Source organism: Talpa occidentalis, unplaced genomic scaffold, assembly GCF_014898055.3.
Source record: "Talpa occidentalis isolate TD23 unplaced genomic scaffold, MPIMG_talOcc4v2.1 talOcc4.10, whole genome shotgun sequence".
Lineage (NCBI taxonomy): Eukaryota > Metazoa > Chordata > Mammalia > Eulipotyphla > Talpidae > Talpa > Talpa occidentalis.
Genome location: NW_023600993.1, coordinates 90,418,672 through 90,437,017, shown reverse-complemented (window position 1 = coordinate 90,437,017; position 18,346 = coordinate 90,418,672). Strand labels below are relative to the sequence as shown.

Here is an 18,346-nt window from a genome sequence, read left to right as displayed (position 1 = left end):
ACGTCCATGGTTTTTGCATGTTTGTATAATCAAGAAGGTCGCCCATTTGTATTCCAAAGTTTCTGTACCGAACAGTGCTGGGAGTGGTGCGAAGCACTATTTAATCCTTACAACTCTTGCAAGAAGGAGGAAGCTGAGACTCATCCATGAAGAGCCCATCTTAGTTACTCCAAAGTCACCAACTTTTTTTGGTAAAGATTTATGAAAGTCAGGGATGGACACAGTGCAGGTTTTCTGATCCCATGCAGACCGGGTAAGGGAGGAGTCAGAGTCCTCAGTGGTTTTACAGGTTTTTATTGGGGTTCAGCGGGTACGTGGCAGGCAGGGGCGCTGGGGGGCTGGGAGGCTGGCAGTTCTCCCAGCCCCCAGCAAATCTTCACTCTATCTGGGCTCTCTGGCGTTCTCGGCTTCTCTTCGGCTTCTGCTGCTGCTTTCTCGGCTTCTGGCGTCCCTGTGACGCTGCCCTTAAAAGCACAGTCTTAGTGCAGGTGTGCCCACTCCAGGCGCCCGCCATCAGGCACGCATTCAGGATCACAGGGTTCCCTCATCTATCCTGATGGCGGGAGGGCAGAAAAGCCTGATACCTCTTACCTTACGCTACAATTTATTTATGCATACAAGAGCTGGGGTACAGGCCAGAGGTGTGGGGGGTGAGAGGATTCACCAGAGACGGAGTGGGGGGCAGAACAGGCAGATTGACTGATTCACTGCTGAGGGGAGCAGCGGGCAAGACAGGCGAGGTCTGCTGCGCCGTGTGGGTAGCTCCCTGGCTGGCCGGGGATTGAATTCATGCTGCAGTGATTGTGGAGAGCGTCATAGGTTGCGTCTTAACCCTTTGGGCCACCAGGGAGGCCCAAAAGTCACCAACTTTAACCACTGAGATGCTCCGTAGGTGGCAGAGGATGGGAAGAGCAAACCCAAGTCCCCTCTACCTGGGTGTCCTGGATGCTGTCACCACGGGACCTAGAATCCCGCCACTGAGCTGGAATCCTGCACAAGGTCCAGGGGCACCAGTGGCCTTGATCTTGGGGGGACAGCCGCAGAGGGTGATTGGTCAGGCTTTTACACCACTAGCCTCTGGCGATCACCTGTGGCCTTGAATGCCGGAGCTTGGGGGTGTGGGGCACGTGTGCCTGATGGCGGCACCTGGAGCACGCGTGGCGTGCTTAAGTGGGCGCACCTGAGCCTGGAGGCTGAGCCTGTAAGGGCAGCGTCACTCCGAGACGGGGTCTCCCGGGAGGGAGGAGGCCTGCGGACAGGGTTGGGGGGCGGCTACAACAGGGCGAGGCGCGGTAGCGCAAGGAAGCGCCGCCAGAGAACTCCAGAGAAGAAAGACATACAGAGATATGTGGGGGCCAAGCCCTGTCTCCCCGCTGGCTTGCTTCCCCCGCGGGCTATTAAAATCACCTGCGGGGACGGTGCCGCGGGCGCCAAGGTTGTCTCCAGCTGCCTGAGGCGGCCGTGACCTACCGGCGCGGCTGCAAACCACAACCCAACTCCCTGACCAGAAACCTCCCCTGGGGTCCAGACCCACCATGCAAAGCAGAGCCAGAGGCACAAAAAAGTGATGATGGATGAACAATTCATGATCTAAACAGCAGCGTTCTGGAAAATTCATCATCTCACACCCTCAAATAAAAGATGTTCCCCCCATAACGGCTCGGCAGACGGAACTTCATGTAAGACGCCTGTTTGAAACGTGAATGGAAAAGTCCCTCAGTAGCCACCGCTGCCGGAAGGGGAGACTGCGGGGAGCAACGACCCCGACGGGAGGCACCGGTGCCCAGCGGCTCGGGAACCATCTTGGGCAGACTGGTCAAGGGCAGTTGGCACGAGGATCCTACCTAGATGCAGTTGCCACGCTGCAGACAGCGACCCGAGTTGTGTGATGTGTGTGGCCGAAGGGCATCGGCTTGAAAGAAACGGGGTGGCTGGAAAAAGCGTGAGCAAGTGACCCGCGCAGGGTCCTGCGGGGCGGGAGGGCGGGCGGGGTGGACGGGAGCCGTCCAGGAAGGGGTCGAGCAGCGGAGGCGGGAGTCGGGGAGGGGGTGCTGCTGGAACCCTCTGAAGATGGAAAAGGGGCTGCAGGCTGGCTGGCCTCCCCCCCATGATTCCTGACACCCTCCCCTGGGGTCCTGGGCGCCGACGTGCACTGTGACTCAGCTGATGAGATGCAGGCCCACGGCCCGTCAGGAAGTCTGTCATTAGCCCGTCTCAGAGCCGCGTCCCCCAGAGAGAGCCCCTCTCACCTGCCTTCCCCTCCTTCCCCCTCCAAGGATGAGATCAGGCTGGGGGGGACCTGGCCCCGGGGAATGGGGAGCGGGAGGAGGCGCGTGAGCCCCCGGGAAATGAGATGCTGGGGCACGCGCTTGCCTGGGACGGCCTGGGTCGCCTGACCTGCGAGGATGAGAGGACGGAAATGACGGCGACTGTCTCAAGTCCCCGAAGTTTCTTCCTCTAAGAAACCCGGGCCGGGGCGGTGTGATTCACGCCTGCTGAGAAGTGGCCCGCGGGGGGCGTGGGCAGAGGAAACAGGCCCAGCAGCCGGGCGGCCCTCCACCTGGTCCGGGCTCAGGTGTGCCCGCGTGGGGGGCTCCCCCTGCCCGAGGGCCACTCCAGGGCGGGCAGCTAAATGCCCTTAGCAGCCGGGGCTCGGCCCCTGCGGGCAGAGGGCACCTGGTCAAAGGGCGAGGGGCGGTGGCTTCACCCCCTCAGCCTGGAGCCTCTCTCAGGTCACAGGCCAGGGAGGGTGTCTGTTGGGCTCAGCTTGGCTTCTCTGCCGCCCTTGGGTGTCGGAACCAGGCGTCCTCAGAGACAGCAGTTGCTCGAAAGAGAATCGGGTGAGCTCAGGGAGGGGCACAGGGGGCGGGAGGACTAAGCAGCTCCCCCACGCCGCCGGGGGTATTTTTCTGAAATCAGAAGCAGAGCCCACCTTTCCTCCCCCCCCCCCACCTGCTCAGACCAGCGCCTCTGTAGACCCCTGCGGGGTCCTAGCAACGCCTTGGGGGCTGTGTCCCCGGCTCCCGCCCCCCAGACCTCGCTCTGAGCCGCGGTGTGTCCGCAGGACTCGGCCTGGGCCGGACACGGGGTCTGCAGTGAGTGCCCGGGGCCCACGCGGACGGCTCGGGCGAGCCCCTCCGCCTCCCGAGCTGCTGTCCAGAGCGGGCCCTGGTCGGGATACAGAGGACCAGCACCCCCACATGTCACTCTCCCCCTCCCCTCTCCGTGAAGGACTCGGCCTCTGCCGCTGCCCTCCCTGCCCCTCTCCTCCCCTCCCCCCAGCAGCGGTGCAGGATGCTGGGGCCCGGGCAGCTGCCCTGCCTGTTGCCAGCCCCCCAGCGTGCCCTGGAACGTCGCGCACACCTTGTCACGCTCATGGACTCTGCAGGGCAGGAATCTAAAGAGGTACAGCAAGGACACCCCTATTCTGCTCCACAATGTCTCCTCCACCGAGAGAGGGAAGGGCCCGGGGCCGGGATCATGGAGACGTCCTCACTCACCGGCCTGGGCGCCGGGGCCGGGTTGGGCCGGGGCTGCCCACTGGAGACCTGCCGGCCCGTGGCCTACCTGTGTGGCCTCTCACAGCTCCGTGGCCCCGGGAGAGCTGGACTCAGGTGGCGGCCCAGGGCCTCAACAGCAAGTGTGCAGCAAGCAAGGCAGAGTGAGGGCCCGTGACGACAGCCACGGAAGCCACGGGGCACTGCCCCACCGCAGGGCCACCGGCCGCCGCCTGGCCAGAGTCGGGGGAGGAAAGCGCGTCCCTCCCTCGGGATGGCGGCTGCTGAGGAACCGGCCGCCGCCGCTGGGAATCGTCCCGTGACGTGGTGTCAGGGGAGGGGGTCACAGTTTGGAGCAGATTTTTCCAAGGAACCCGGAAGGGGAGGGGAGGGGACGGCTGCTGCCGTCAGGCGGGAGGAGGCGCGGGGTGAGGACGGGGCTCGGAGAAGGGTCGCTGCTGCTTCACACCCACTCTTGGAGCCGGTCCTGGGTTCAAGTCCTGTGGCCCCCAGAACCACCCCAGTCCCGCGCCTGCTGCTCTAGCCTCCCAGTAAATTCCTTTTCAACTTTTTTCAAAGAACATGGGACAAGGAGCAGCGGGCGGGCTGGTCCCCGAGTACGCGAGGGCGAAGGATGGTCCGAGGAGGGGAAGGCCGGGAACGGATGTGAAGACTCTGGCGTGGCCCGCGGGCCCCTGTGGCAGGGGGGGCTGAAGCAGCTGAGGGCGGCGCCTCCTGCGGGCGGGGATCTGACCTGCGCCACTGGATTTGAGTTGAGGGCTTTGAGGACCCATCCTGCCTGAGACCCTGGCCCTGTTCCCATGCCATGGAGCCTGCTTTGCCCCCTTCATGTGACACCAGGGGCTACATCTGCCCAGAATCCTAACCCTGTGGGCTGTGCCCTGGCGCTCCCGGCCTCCCTGCCCCCCTTCCTGGACCGGAGGCGTTGCTGTCCCTTCCTCTGAGCCCCACCACCTGCCTCAGGTGTGCCACTGAGAGCGGGGGCCGCTGCCCGAGTGTCGCTTCCCTGGGATGACAGAGGTGGCGAAGGAAACCCTGATGGTGGCTGCCCCTGACGGCGAGGAAAGACCCCCAGAGGCGCGGAGGGTGAACAAGCTGCAGGCCGCACCCCTGACCGCGCAGCCAGGCACAGGCCCGGCGCAGCCTCCAAGCCCGCGGCCTCTAAATTCCAAGCGCCCCTCGGGCGCAGCCACCCCTGGCTACACGCGGCAGCGGGGTGAGGAGCGGACTGCGGGGCTCGCCTCTGAACCCCAGGTCTACAGTCACTGCCTGTGCACGGCGGGGACGTTTCTCCATCTCTGTTATTCAGCTTCCAGGCTACACGTGAGGATTAGAAACCACCACGACCAAAACACGCGCTGCCTCCGCGTAGGCGCCAGGGCCAGGCGCACGCGAGGAGCGCGGGGCGGGCGCCGTCTCTGAGGCTGCGGGCGGGCGGGCCGGGCGCCCCGAGCAGCTGCGTCCCGCCCCGCGCTGGATCCTGCCCCTGCGCCCCTTTGGCGACGCTGCCAGAGGCGCCCTCCCGCCCGCGTCTCCTGGGGTGTCCGGGTCCCCCATCGGCTCCCCAAATGCGGGCGCCGGGAAGCCTCTCCTGCGGGCGGGCCTGCCCCGTCTCCGCGACGGGCGGGGCGCCGGGGCGGACGCGGTCCTGCTTTTGAGACGCCGCCGCGGGCGGGCCGGGCCGGGGAAGCCGGACCCGCCGCCTCCCGCCCCAGCCGCCCGCTCCGGGGCGCGGGCCCAGCCCGCTGATGGCGCTAAGTGATTCCGGCGCCGCTCCCCGGGGCCGCGCTCATGCGGCGCTCAGCATTCCCGGCACAGCTCGGCCCGCCCAGGCTCCCCGGCGCCGCCGGCACAGGCGGGGCGTGCGCCCGGGCCCGGCCGTCCAATTTGTGCTCGACCCGGCCCGCCCCGTCGGGTCCCAAGACCCAGGCGCTTCCGGTCTTGGCTGCGGCTTTGCTCTCGCCCCGCCCCAGCCCGCGGGCACCCCTCGCCCCCCACCGGGTGTGGACTCCCCAGCCCAGCAAAGGGGGCAGCCTCTGTCACCGCCCCCCCCAGGCAGTAGTGGTGACGCTGAGACTTACCCCCAGCCACAGGGAGGCCCACGAGGCCTTTTCCACCCTGACTCTTGGGGTGCATCCATTTCCTTTCATACCCGTCAGCCCAAAAGCCAGCACTTTTCTCATCTTTATTATCCCTGCGCTATACCCCTCCTTCTTCTTATTTTTTTTAAGATTTATTTATTTTTATACAAGAACTGGGGTACAGTCCAGATGCGTGGGAGGGTGAGAGGATTCACCAGAGACAGAGTGGGGAACAGAACAGGCAGACTGACTGAAACACACTGCTGAGGGGAGCAGCGGGTGAGTCAGGAGAGGTCTGTTGTGCCATGTGGGTTGCTCCCTGGCCAGGAATCGAACTCTTGCTGCAGAGGCTGCAGATAGCTTCATAGTGTGGGACCTAACCCTTTGTGCCACCAGGGAGACCCCTGGAGATTGGGGTTTTATCTGGAGGCTTGCAACTTTTTGTTATGTAAAGACTGTAGACAATCTGAACCCTTGATAGCCTCTTCACTGCTTCCCTTAAGACCTCAGTGGGCTAGGCCGTAGGGTCAGTACATCACACAAGTAACTTAGGGAACAGGTGGGGCTTGCCCAAGGTCACGCTGTAAGTCCTGGGAGAGCTGGGGCTGGTTCCCGCCCTCTCTTCTATTCCTCCCTGTACAGGCACCTGTGGAATATTCCCGGAAAACACACTGTGGCAAGCACTGCACCATGAGTGGCGCTGCTGTTACAGGACATGAAAAGAGTCCTTTTTGCCTTGGAGCTGTTACTCTAGAGGGGGCAAAGGTGCACATAGAGGGTGCACAGCCACATAAGGCCACACACACAAAAAGACAATGTACCACAAGTTGTAGTGAGTGCTGTTAAACCCACCAACAGATACCCAAATTATAAAATAATCAACACGGGTGATGGGTAGGCTCCTCTTAGGAGATGACATGTAAGCAGCCATTTGAACCCCGGGCAGGAGGGAAGGTAGGTGAGTCTTCTAGACTAAGGGACCATCCGGTTCTGAGATCCCAGAGTAGGAACGGAAAGATGCAGACAATTTGAGATAGCCGGTAGAGGGAGGACTAGCAAAGTGAAGGAAAGAGAAGGACCAGGCTGAGTCCCAGGTTCTTGGAAGAGTGGCTGGTTGGGCGGTGGTGTGATACAGTTTGGGGGACCTCGGGAGTGAGCAGGGAGCTGAGAGCTGAGTGAAGTTGGATCATGTTAAATTTAATATCCAAGAGGAGGTGTTGCTGGGAACTTGTAATCACAAATCTGGCACCTGGGAAGAGAGGCCCAGGAAGCAGCTATGAATGGGTGAGTCATTACTTTGTGGGAAGTGCATAATGTGGGGTGAGAAGCAATCGTCCAGTAAGAGAAGAGAGAGGACACAGGACTGAGTCCTGGGGTGCACCAACATTTAGAAGTCAAGGACCAAGAGAAAGAGCCAGAAAAGGAAACTGAGAACATCCAGGTGGTGGATTTAAAAAGCATTATTTAAAAAAAGAACAAGAGTTCAACCATGTCAAATGCTGCTAAAAGATTATATAAAATGAGGACACAGACATGATCACCAAATTAACGTTGTGGAGGTGGTTTATGACTTTGTAACAGGAACTTCAGTAGACTTGTTTGGGTAGACGCCTGAATGGAGGGAGTTGAATACATGTTGACTTCTGGATTAAAATGGCAGCTGGAGGGGCTTCCCTGGTGGCACAGGGGTTAAGTCACAGCGCTATCAAACTATCACTAGCCTCTTCGGCATGAGTTCGATCCCCGGCCAGGGAGCTGACCCACACGGCACAGCAGACCACTCCTCTCATGCCCCCACACCTCTGGCCTGTACGCCAGCTCTTGTATGCATAAATAAATAAATAAAAATAAATTTTAAAAAATAGCAGATGGACTATATTGAAAAACCAAGACAATCACTAACTTTGGGGAAAGCAAAAAGTCATTCAGTCATAGAGGAAGGTCATCGGAATATATCAATGGCTTAGCTTGCAGGGCATATTTGCTGTCTAATTCTTTTTTTTTTTATAGAGGCATGTTTTATTTATTTGTTTTGTTTGTTTTTTGTTTATACAAGCACTGGGTACAGTCAGAAGCGCGGGAGGGTGAGAGAATTCACCAGAGCTAGAGCGGGAAGCAGAGCAGGCAGAAGGACCGAAGTACACTGCTGAGGGGAGCAGCGGGCGGCAGGAGAGGTCTGCGCGCCATGTGGGACCCTCCTCCGGTGGCTGGGGAGCAGCCGGGGATCGAACCGGCGCTGCAGAGGCCGTGGGCAGCTTTGCAACCCAGCGCTCAACTGCTGCGCCACCGGGGAGGCCCTGCTGTCTAATTCTTAATACTGATCTAACCATTATGATACCATTTTATCAAGAAATGGTTGGTGAAGGGGCCTCCCTGGTGGCGCAAGGGGTTAAGACGTAAACTGTGGAGATGTCCACAACCACTGCAGCATGATCCCCAGCCAGGGAGCAACCCACATGGCGCAACAGACCTCTCCTGTCTCGCCCGCTGCTCCCCTCAGCAGTGTACTTCAGTCAGTCTGCCTGTTCCGTTCCCCGCTCTGTCTCTGGTGAATCCTCTCACCACCACCCGCCCCACCCCCCCAGGCACCCCAGGCACCTCTGGCCTGTGCCCCAGTTCTTGTATGCATAAATAAATAAATCTTAAAAAAAAGAAAAGAAAATGGTAGGTGGGAAGGTGCTTGTGGGGGATGGTGGGGGAGGACGGGTCGCAAGAGACATCCTCTCTTTTCGATGACATAGAATCGACATCTTGAACCGAGGTGTGGGAGATGTAAGGATGAAGGTGTGAAAGTGGTTTTGATAAAGGAACACACAAGGGAATGGGCCGCACATGAGGCAGCGTGGGCCACGCCTCCTGCAGCGAGGCCCACATACACCCCCAGATGGCCGAACCACGAAGGCACAGAGAGGTCGTGGAGTGACCGGCCCAAGTCATGACATTTCAAGCAACAGAGGCAGAGTTGGACAGACCACTGTCCCCGCGATGTTCCTGCGAAGCCTGGTTTCAGGTTCTGAGAGTAGCACCAGCCCCCTCCGGCACTTGGAGGGGAGGAAATGGCTGTGTCCCTGGGAGTTCCTTGCACACCCTGGAGAGAAGGCCAGGAGTCTGGGGCTGTCAGAGCTGCAGGCTGAGCCGCGCCCGAGAGGAGTAGTGGGACAGCTAGGCCGGACCCAATGACCCGCGGGGTGCTTGGATGGCCTGGGAAGGGAGGCTGGGGCGCCTTTCACCTGTCAAGCTGAGGTCATGAACCAAAGGCTGCTCTTTCAGACTAGGCCCATTGGCTGTGGCTCCTCACCTCCCCCGGCCCCAAAGCCCCAGTGCTTCCTAGACCTGAGATGCTGCCTGACTTGGTCCCCACAAACTAGGGTCCTGGCGGAGGTAGGGACTGCGCCAGGCTGGCTGCCGGGTTCTATGCCCCCCACCCCCCGACACTTTCGCACCATACTCGGTCTGGATTTCTCTTTCCTCTCGTAGAGGTTCCCCCCCACCCAAGTCCTGCCAAGGTGGGGACTGATGGGGAACAGACCAAGAAGCTGCCCCAAGGCCCTCAGTCCCTGAAGCCTGCTCTGGGTGTGCAGAGAGTGGGGGCTCCCCTGCCTCCCTGGGAGCCTGATCCACTCACCCGCCCCGGGGGGATGCCCCTTCTGACTCCATCTTGGCCCCTTCCCTCCACGGCGGCGACTGCCAAGTGTCGTTTCCTTTCGGGTGGCGCCAGCACAACGCTCCCTTCTCACCATCTTGGGTGTGTCGCTCTGGCTTGTTTGTCCTTTTCCCAGGGCTAACCCTCTGGCAGGGCCCTCCAGCGTCTCACTGTCCCGCCGCTTTGGGGCATGTCTCGCCCCCCAGCCCCTTCTGGGCGGCCAGATGCCCAGAGACACCTGCAGGCCACCCTCCGCCTGTCCCTCCCCAGAGAGCCTCAGTCACGGTCGCAGCAGCTCCTGTCACATCGTGGCTGCCACACGGGGCCAGTGACAGCCCGGAGGCCAGCGCTCCCTCCCCCGCCGCCCCTGCACACGCGGGCCCACGTGCCTCCCCAGATGCCTGAATCACTGCTGATGCTGCAACCTGGCGCCCTCGGCTCCTGGGGAGCCACTGGGGAGGGGGAGGCCTCACTTCCGAGAGACACCTGCGACCATAAATAGGCAGCCCGGGGAGGCAGCAGCGCAGTGCAGCCTCAGAGCAGCCACGCCAGCCACCTGCGCCAGGATGCCCGAGGCCATGCTGCCCGCCTGCCTCCTCGGCCTGCTGGCCGTCACCTCGGCTTGCTACTTCCAGAACTGCCCCCGGGGCGGCAAGAGGGCCGCGTCCAACCTGGAAGTGAGAGAGGTATGACCGACCTGGCCGTCTCGGGTCTCGGGGCTGCTGAGGGGCAGAGTCTCAGGCTCACACCGAGGGGGCCAAGGGGCCGGGGCTGGGAAAGAGGGAGGAGGTGGGAGAGCAGGGCCTGGGGGAAGTGCCAGCAGAAGCAGGTTGGGCATGGCCAGGCTGCCGCTGGGCAGGGTAGGTTGGGCTGCGGGGTCTGGACACTGTCCCCTCCTGGGCAAGGTCTGCAGGAGAGAGAAGTGGTTCCCTGCATTGCACCTGGGGCTGAATCCGGGAAAACTGGGCATCAAGGTCTCCTCCGTGGTCCAGGCCTCCCGGGTCCTCCCTCCAGGCCTGGCCAGAGCAGAGGAGGGGCTGTGACTCAGTGTCCACAGCCCCCCCTATCCAGCGTTTCCTCGCCACGGCCCCTGCACCCCCTCCAGAAGATGCCTTGCTCTGAGCTCCCCTGAGCGGGGAAGCTTCCAGGCAGCCCGCCAGGAAGTCCTGCTGGGTACCGAGCCCACTTCCCTCATGCTTCGTGTCCGGGGGAGTCCTTTATTCCCTTTCAGCAAAGCTGAAGGAAACCCAACCACCCCACAGTCAGTTCTGCTCAGGCCACGGGGTGTGTGTGTGTGTGTGCGCGTGTGTGTTCACTTTTGAGCTGTTGAAATGGGTAGGCGGGCAGCCCACAGACTACCCTTCCCTCCGCTTGGCCTCGTTGGGGCCCGAGTCCCGCAGGTGTCTCACCACCGAGTCTCAGGCCCTGGCGGTCTGGTTAGTGCTCGGGCAGGTGAGGGAGGCCAGGTCCCCCGGGGAGGCCCAAGGAGCCGGCAGGAGGGGCTGGGATGGCGCCTAGGCCAGGGCAGGGAAAGCGCCCCAAGGGCCGCCAGTGGTCAGGAGGGGTCGCAGCCTGGGGCCTGGGACAGGTGCTGCAGACAGGCCTGAGCCGCGGGCACAGGATGAAGATCTGTCTTCGGGGAGAGGTGGTGGGTGCCAAGGTGCCACACGGGGGTGCTCCCAGCTGAGAAGGGTCTCCCCGAGCTGCAGCCGGCAGGAGCGCCCCCTCAACAGGGAGGGAGCCTGCTGCGGGCTCATTGCGAGGGGTCTTCAGCCGCCTGAACTGGGGAAATGGAGCGAGTTTAGGAGAGTTTGGCTGCAGTTCTGGGAAGGCTTCTGGGTCCAAAGCCGAGCCCCAGGGGCCCAGAAGCTCGGGCGCGCCTCTGCCCGGCCTCCCAACCTCCGCCCCAGCCTCCCTGCCTGGCTCGCCCACCCGCCTCGCGCCCCCCACCTGCCCGTGCCCCCACCTGCCCGTGCCCCCACCTGCCCGCGCCCCCACCTGCCCGCGCCCCCCACCTGCCCGCGCCCCCACCTGCCCGCGCCCCCCACCTGCGCGTGCCCCCACCTGCGCGCCCCCCACCTGCCGCGCCCCCACCTGCCCGCGCCCCCACCTGCGCGTGCCCCCACCTGCGCGCCCCCCACCTGCCCGCGCCCCCACCTGCCGCGCCCCCCCTGCGCGCTCACCCCGCCGTCCCGCCAGTGCCTACCCTGCGGCCCCGGAGGCAAAGGGCGCTGCTTCGGGCCCAGCATCTGCTGCGCGGACGAGCTGGGCTGCTTCGTGGGCACGGCCGAGGCGCTGCGCTGCCAGGAGGAGAACTACCTGCCGTCGCCCTGCCGCTCGGGCCGCAAGCCGTGCGGGAGCGGGGGCCGCTGCGCCGCCGCCGGCGTCTGCTGCAGCCAAGGTGCGCGGCGCGGGGCGCGGGAGGCCGGGGCGGGCGGGGTGGGCGGGCGGCCTGGGGTCCCGGCGAGTCTGGTCCCGGCGGATCTGGGGCGCCCGCGGGCTCGCCGCCCGCACCCCGCGCTCAGACCCGCCCCCCGCAGAGAGCTGCTCCGCCGAGCCCGAGTGCGACCCGAACCCCGGCGTCCGGCGCGGCGCCCTGGCCGGCGACCCCAGCAACGCGACGCGGCTGGACGGGCCCGCGGGGACCCTGCTGCGGCGCCTGGTGCAGCTGGCGGCGGAGCCCCTGCAGCCCGGCGCCTACTGAGCGCCCCCCGCCCCCCGGCCCCCCCGGCCCCCCTGAGAAATAAACCTTCCCGCGCTGGCCGGCGTCTGTCTCCGTTTCGAGGAGGGAAGGGGAGGCGCGGAGGGGGGTGCGGACCCCTGACTCCCAGCCCCGGGCTCTGGGCGGACCCCCTGGAGGACCGCAGCCCCCGGGGAAGCCGCGCTCGGCCGCGGAGCTCTGGGAGGGCGCGGGGGCCTGGGCGGGGCGCCCGGGGCGGGGGGGGGGGGAGGCGGGAGACGCTGGTGAACAGGCCCGAGAGACCGGGACGCAGGGGAGACTCTGAGTGGCAGAAGGGGACGCGCCAAGGGGTGGCCCCGAGACCCTGTCCCCCCTTACATCCCGGGAGGCGGCGGCACCGCAGACGCCCAGATCCCCAGCCCTGTCGGTCGGGGAGGGGCCGTGACCCCAGAGCCGCAGAGAAGGGGGGGGTCTTCTCAGGCCCAGGCGGAGCCTCCACATCCACTCCCACCCCTCAGTCAGAGGGCCAGGCCGCCGGCGGCCCCCCCAACCCCACCCCCGAGGCTGGCGGCGAGGCTGGAGACTCGGACACGGGCCTGAGACACACGCTGAGTCACAAATGCACCCAGAGAAACAGACACAGGAGACTCCACGGGGAGGTGTGCGCACACACGCGTGCACACACACGCGCGCACACACACGCGCGCACACACACGCGCGCACACAGTGATTCCAGTGCACAGGCCGCCGCGCACAAACCACCTCAGGGCGCAGGTGTCCTGAGCGTCCGGTGGCGGCTCCGGTCCTCTGTCCCCGCGGTCCCGGCTCTCCCGGCCGCGCCTTCATCCTCTGCGGCCCACGGGTCCCCCTGTCCTGCCCCCCCAGCTCCTGGGCTCTCTCCCGAGTCTCTCTCTGCCCCCACCTCTCCCCCTTGCCTTTTCTGCCCCCCACCCGTTACCTCGTCTCCTCTCTCTGCCCTTTCTCTTCTTTGCCTCTTCTTGGGTTTCTGGCTCCAGGACGGGGCGCCAGAGGCTGCGTCTGCCCTGCAGCCCCTGCTGACGGGGGGCGCGGGGCGTGTGGGCCTGGAGAAGCCGCGCCCTGACCCCGCGCCCTGCCTGTGACTCAGCCTCAGTGGGCTCTGGCCAGGTCAGGCCGCCGAGGGCAGGTCGCCTCCCTCGAGTCTTCCTGCAGCTCCGCCTTGCTGTCCCCGGCCCCTCACTGCCCCTCGTGATGAAGGCCCGTCGGGGAGGGGGCTCGGGATCCCATCGGCCGCCCCGCCCTGGTGTGCTGTCCCTGCCCTGTGTGGACGCGGGGACAAGGCCGCAGGCCCAGGGGAGCAGGGCCAGACCCGATCAGCCCCCCCAGAGAGGCAGGGGTGGTGGCCCTGCACGCAAGGCCTGGGCTGCGGTCCCGCAGGCCCCTCCTCCCCCGGGGCCAGGCGCTTCCACTCCTGGGAAAGGGCAAGCGTGGGCCCGACCCAAATCACAGCTCCCGGGATGCCGCGGGGTGGTGGGGGTACAGCTCCCGCTCCGTGAGCTCAGCCCCCCACTCGCAGGGAGCTTGTGCACGTGGGTGCCCCCCCGGGTCAGTACGGAGTGTGCAGCCGCCGCTGCACCTGTTCTTCCCGCGGGAAACTCTTGACCGTTGTTGCCCAGACCTCGTCCTCTGCCTGCACTCAGGACCACGGCTTTGTGTTGCATCGGGCTACGCTGTCAAGTCTGTCTTCTCTGCCTTAGATGCCTCTCACTTCTTATTTTCCCTTTCCTTTCTGTCCTTTGGGGCTTCCTCTGCTAGTCTTTCCCCAGCTTCTTGAGCTAAACATTAAGCTAATTAAAAAACAAACAAAAGCAGGAATCTAGAAAACTTAAATAAGGGACCAGGAAAATGAATATAAGAAAGTGAAAATCAAAATCAACAAAAAACTATGAACCAGAGACACTTTTTGGGGGGTGGGGGGCGGGAGGGGAAGGATTGGGGTCAGAATGGGGCGTTTGCAATTGTATGGGGGAATATAAAAATAAAATTTAATATTTAAAAAAAAAAAAAAAAAAAAACAAATTGCTGTCTTAGTTTCTGTGCTTCCCTGAAGCTGCACACTTCCCTCTGGGTCCTGCTTTCTTCCTTTTCACACTGAGTCTCCTCCTCCCCAGCTCTAAATAGTTGGTAATTTTTTTGATGATTGTCTCGTTAACCCAAGGGTTATTTTGTAATTAGCTTTTAGAGTGCAGGCCTGGATTTCCTTCAACTATTCTTCTGTTAACTTTAATTATATGCATGAAGGTCAGAGGACAGAGTCTGCATAATATTGACTCTGAAAATCATCTTCTTTTGTGTCAAGTTCACAGCTGACTTTTGTGAGTGTTTCCTATGTGCTTCCCCTAAATGCACACTTTCTCTAGCTGGGGTGTATGTATTTATGCGTTCAAATTTATTTATTTTTAAGAATTTTATTTTTTTAAAGATTTATTTATTTATTTATACAAGCACTGGGTACAGTCAGAAGCGCGGGAGGGTGAGAGAATTCACCAGAGCCAGAGCGGGGAGCAGAGCAGGCAGAAGGACCAAAGTACACTGCTGAGGGGAGCAGTGGGTGGCAGGAGAGGTCTGCGCGCCATGCGGGACCCTCCTCAGGTGGCCGGGGAGCAGCCGGGGATCGAACCGGAGCTGCAGAGGCCGTGGGCAGCTTCGCAACCCAGCGCTCAACCGCTGCGCCACCGGGGAGGCCCTACGTATATATTTTAATATCTAGCTTGCTCCATTTTTTATTTAAAGGCTCTTTTCCTGTTTCTTTTTCTTTTTGTATTTAAGGTATGATTACCATATGGTAAAATTCTTTTAAATATACAGTTCTATGAGTTTTTTGTTATTCATCATTAAATTTTTAAAGATTTATTTATTTATTTATGCATAGAAGAACTGGGGTGTAGGCCAGAGGTGTGGGGGAGGGGTGAGAGGCTTCACCAGAGACAGAGTGGGGAGCAGGACAGGCGGCTAAGTGTATTTCAGTACATTCACAGTACTGCACTGTGCTTACTGACACAAGTTTATGTCATCTCTGTATGAGAAAGTTTTCTAAGTGGGGGCCTCCCTGGTGGCAGATGAGGTAGGAGAAGCTGGGGCGTGGCTTCTCAGTGCTATTAAGTCACCTGAGTTCGACCCGGCCAGGGAGGTGACCCACATGGTGGTGCAGACCTCTCCTGTCTCACCCACTGCTCCCCTCAGCAGTGTATTTCAGTAGATCTGCCTGTTCTGCTCCCCACTCTGTCCCTGGTGAATCCTCTCACCCCCTGCACCTCTGGTCTACACCCCAATTCTTGTATGCATAAATAAATAAAAAAAAGTTCTCTAAGTGAGTCCACACAGCTTAAATGTGTGTTGTCCCAAGGTCAACTGTAGGAAGTCTGGGAATTAGACTGTGTGACTCTTCCAACTTTGTCCTTTTTCAAAGCCGTCTTTGACCATTTTAGTTCCTGTACCTTTCATGTCAATTTTAGAAGCAATTCAATGATTTCTATCAAGAAAAACCCTTGTGCGATTGTGATTGGAATTATGTTGAATCTACAGATCAGTTTAGGGAGAATTGAAATCTTCACTACGAGGAGGCTTCTGAGCAATAAACAGTGTCCCATTACCCGGGTCTTCCCCTACTCATTTACTTATTTTGTGAGCATTTAACCGTTTCCGGCACACAAATCTGGTGCATAATCCACAGAACATGAACTATTCAGGCACTACGTATAACGTGTTTGCTATACGTCACTCCATACAATGTATTTGTTGTACGTAGCTGTCCTCATCAGATGGCTTTATTGTGTGTGTGTCGCTAGTACATAAAGCCTGTTGAGTTACATATTAAAGCAATATTATTTTACAACATTGCCTTCTTTTTCTCTGCGTTACTAAGCCTAGTCTTGTGTCGGGCAGGCAGGCATGTTATCCAGGAATCTCACTTCTGGGTGGTGATGTGGGCTCACAGAGTACCAAAGTTGGGGGGCGGGGACTAGAGGTTTGTAGGGTCATTCCATAAGGACCAAAGACCGTGGGACTGAGCAAGGAAGGAGGATGGAGGATGATGGAAACCTCACTTCTGCGCAGGGCTGGCCGCTGCCGGGGACACTCTTCCCTTTCCCCCACCCCGCACCCCGGCTTCTCCTAGCTCATCTGCAGTAGATGACAATGTAGGGTAATACGCTGACTATAATGTCATGTATGTGTTTACATACATGCATCCATGCTGCCTGGGAGGGGACGGCACAGTCAGACCTGTGTTGTTTTTTATTAAAGATTTTTTTATTTATGCATTCAAGAACTGGGGTACAGGGGCCTCCCTGGTGGCGCAGCAGCTGAGCACTGGGTTGCCAAGCTGCTCACAGCCTCTGCAGCGCCGGTTCAATCCCCGGCTGCTCCCCAGCCACCGGAGGAGGGTCCCACATGCTGTGCAGACCTCTCCTGCCGCCCGCTGCTCCCCTCAGTCCTTCTGCCTGTTCTGCTCCCCGCTCTGGCTCTGGTGAATTCTCTTGCCCTCCCGTGCTTCTGACTGTACCCAGTGCTTGTATAAATAAATAAAATAAATCTTTTTTTTTTTTTAAAAAAAGGCCTGCCAGCCTCCCAGCCCCCCAGCCAGCACCCCTGCTTGCCACGTACCCGCTGAACCCCAATAAAAAACCTGCAAAACCACTGAGGACTCTGACTCCTCCTTTACCTGGTCTGCATGGGATCAGAAAACCTGCACTGTGGCCTGTCCTGCCCCCACACCCCTTGTGCCACCAGGGAGGCCCCAGGTCTGTGTTTTGAGGCTGGGAAATACTGCCTGGCGTTTGAAGGAAAGAATAGGGCAGTGGGTGGGTGTCTGAGAGGGTGAGGGGACCCTAAAGTCTGTCCCCAGGTGGGGAAACCTAGGCTGATCCCTCAGCTCTGCGTGAGCCAGAGTGTTGTAGAGCAAATGAGTTAAAAATCTGACTTTTTGTGCCCTCTCGCCATTAGCATCTATGACCAACACCTGCAGACCTGCACGTGCACCTTAGGGCGCAGCACGCAGGGGGCATGCGCATGTGTAAATGGAGACACCTGAGCCGAGGGCACGGGACTATGGGGCAGCATCCCTCTGCCCGGGGCCTGCAGATGAGAGGAGACAGCCAGGGAAGTTCTGAGAAAGCTGGTCTGTGCCCCGATTCAGCATGAAGGCCTGGGCGAGTCCACCGAAGTCTCCAAAGCTACCTTTGCATCTGGAGCACTGACCGTGGACCTCCAGAGCTACCTCGGATGGTAGCAAAACAGGCGTCCAGGACACGCCGGGGAGAGCAGCCGGCTGGGGGTGAGGGCTGGGGGTGAGGGGTGTGGGGGGGGGTTGTTCTGCACGTCCCGCTGGTCCGGCAGGGGGCGCCCAAGCGTGGAGAAGGCACACATCTGCAGCTGCGTTGCTGTCTGGAGAAAGCGGGGTTCCTGCCGCGGCTTACCCTTTTGTTCTGTGCGGGACCTAAGACCTCTCGGGAACAGGCGTGGATGACTCACCGTGTCCGTCCGGCCTTCCCCAGAGCTGATTTGAATAGGACTCCTCCGCCTTGAGCACCTCTTGTTCCTTCCCCTCCTCGCCCCCAGATGTGGCTCATAGGAGGGTCACCCCACGCCCCCCAGCGTAGGTTGCTCTTGGCCACTGGGGCTTTCAATAGCCTCATCTCTATTCTCTTCATACCGCTTAGTGATGTTGGGCACAGGAGGAAACCCCCCACCTCTTTGGGGTCTCCTGAGGCCGGATGAATGAGCAAATCAACTTCGGTTAGATTAGTGGGAGAAAAAGATGGATGGCGCAGCGTGTGTACTTACAGGACTAAAATCTAAAATAAGTGGGGCCACCAGGGGTTCGTGTCCTGTGTTCAGGGACCTGGGCCATCAAGCTAAGAGGAGGGGGGCTGACTTCATGTTTATTCTAAGGGTAAAAACATGGGGTTCCCAGATAGAGAGTACATGTTCACTGATGAACTGGTACCTAGATGACACCCCAAACGTATTTTTCTAGGGCACGGGGGTCACACTTCCTTAATTAGAAGGGGGCAAAGGCTTAGCGAGCGATGGTCTCTGATGAGGGGAAGGGCAAGGAGAGCACCTCGTGTGACAGGGCAAACCCCCCTATGAAATGGGGTTGCCTGACTGGGGGTCCTCACCCGCGCGCTTGAAGGGGACTTACTGATGCTGAACTGCAGACGCACACGAAGCTTGATGAAAGGTTTATTTACAAGGGCGGGGGAAATGGGGAAACGAGTAACTCAGGGAGACAAGAGGGAGATGAGTGTGTAAATGTGTCCTGCCCGTTCCGCTGACCTGGGACCCCAATGACCCGCCGAGCTGGTGAAAAACCAGCAGGCCTGGAAGCCAAGAGGGGTACCCCCTACCCCACATGGCCCGTTACACACCCAAACCCAGAGCT

At 60.5% G+C, this 18,346-nt stretch overlaps 1 protein-coding gene across 1 annotated transcript; it reads left to right on the top strand.

The window, feature by feature from the left end:
- The first annotated feature begins 9,794 nt into the window (after nt 1-9,794).
- AVP (arginine vasopressin) lies at nt 9,795-11,946 on the top strand. Its single transcript, XM_037501624.2, has 3 exons — nt 9,795-9,928; nt 11,442-11,643; nt 11,783-11,946. Exons 1-3 carry the CDS (start codon nt 9,809-9,811, stop codon nt 11,944-11,946), a joined length of 486 nt encoding a protein of 161 aa, XP_037357521.1. The 5' UTR covers nt 9,795-9,808.
- Nucleotides 11,947-18,346: the final 6,400 nt, after the last annotated feature.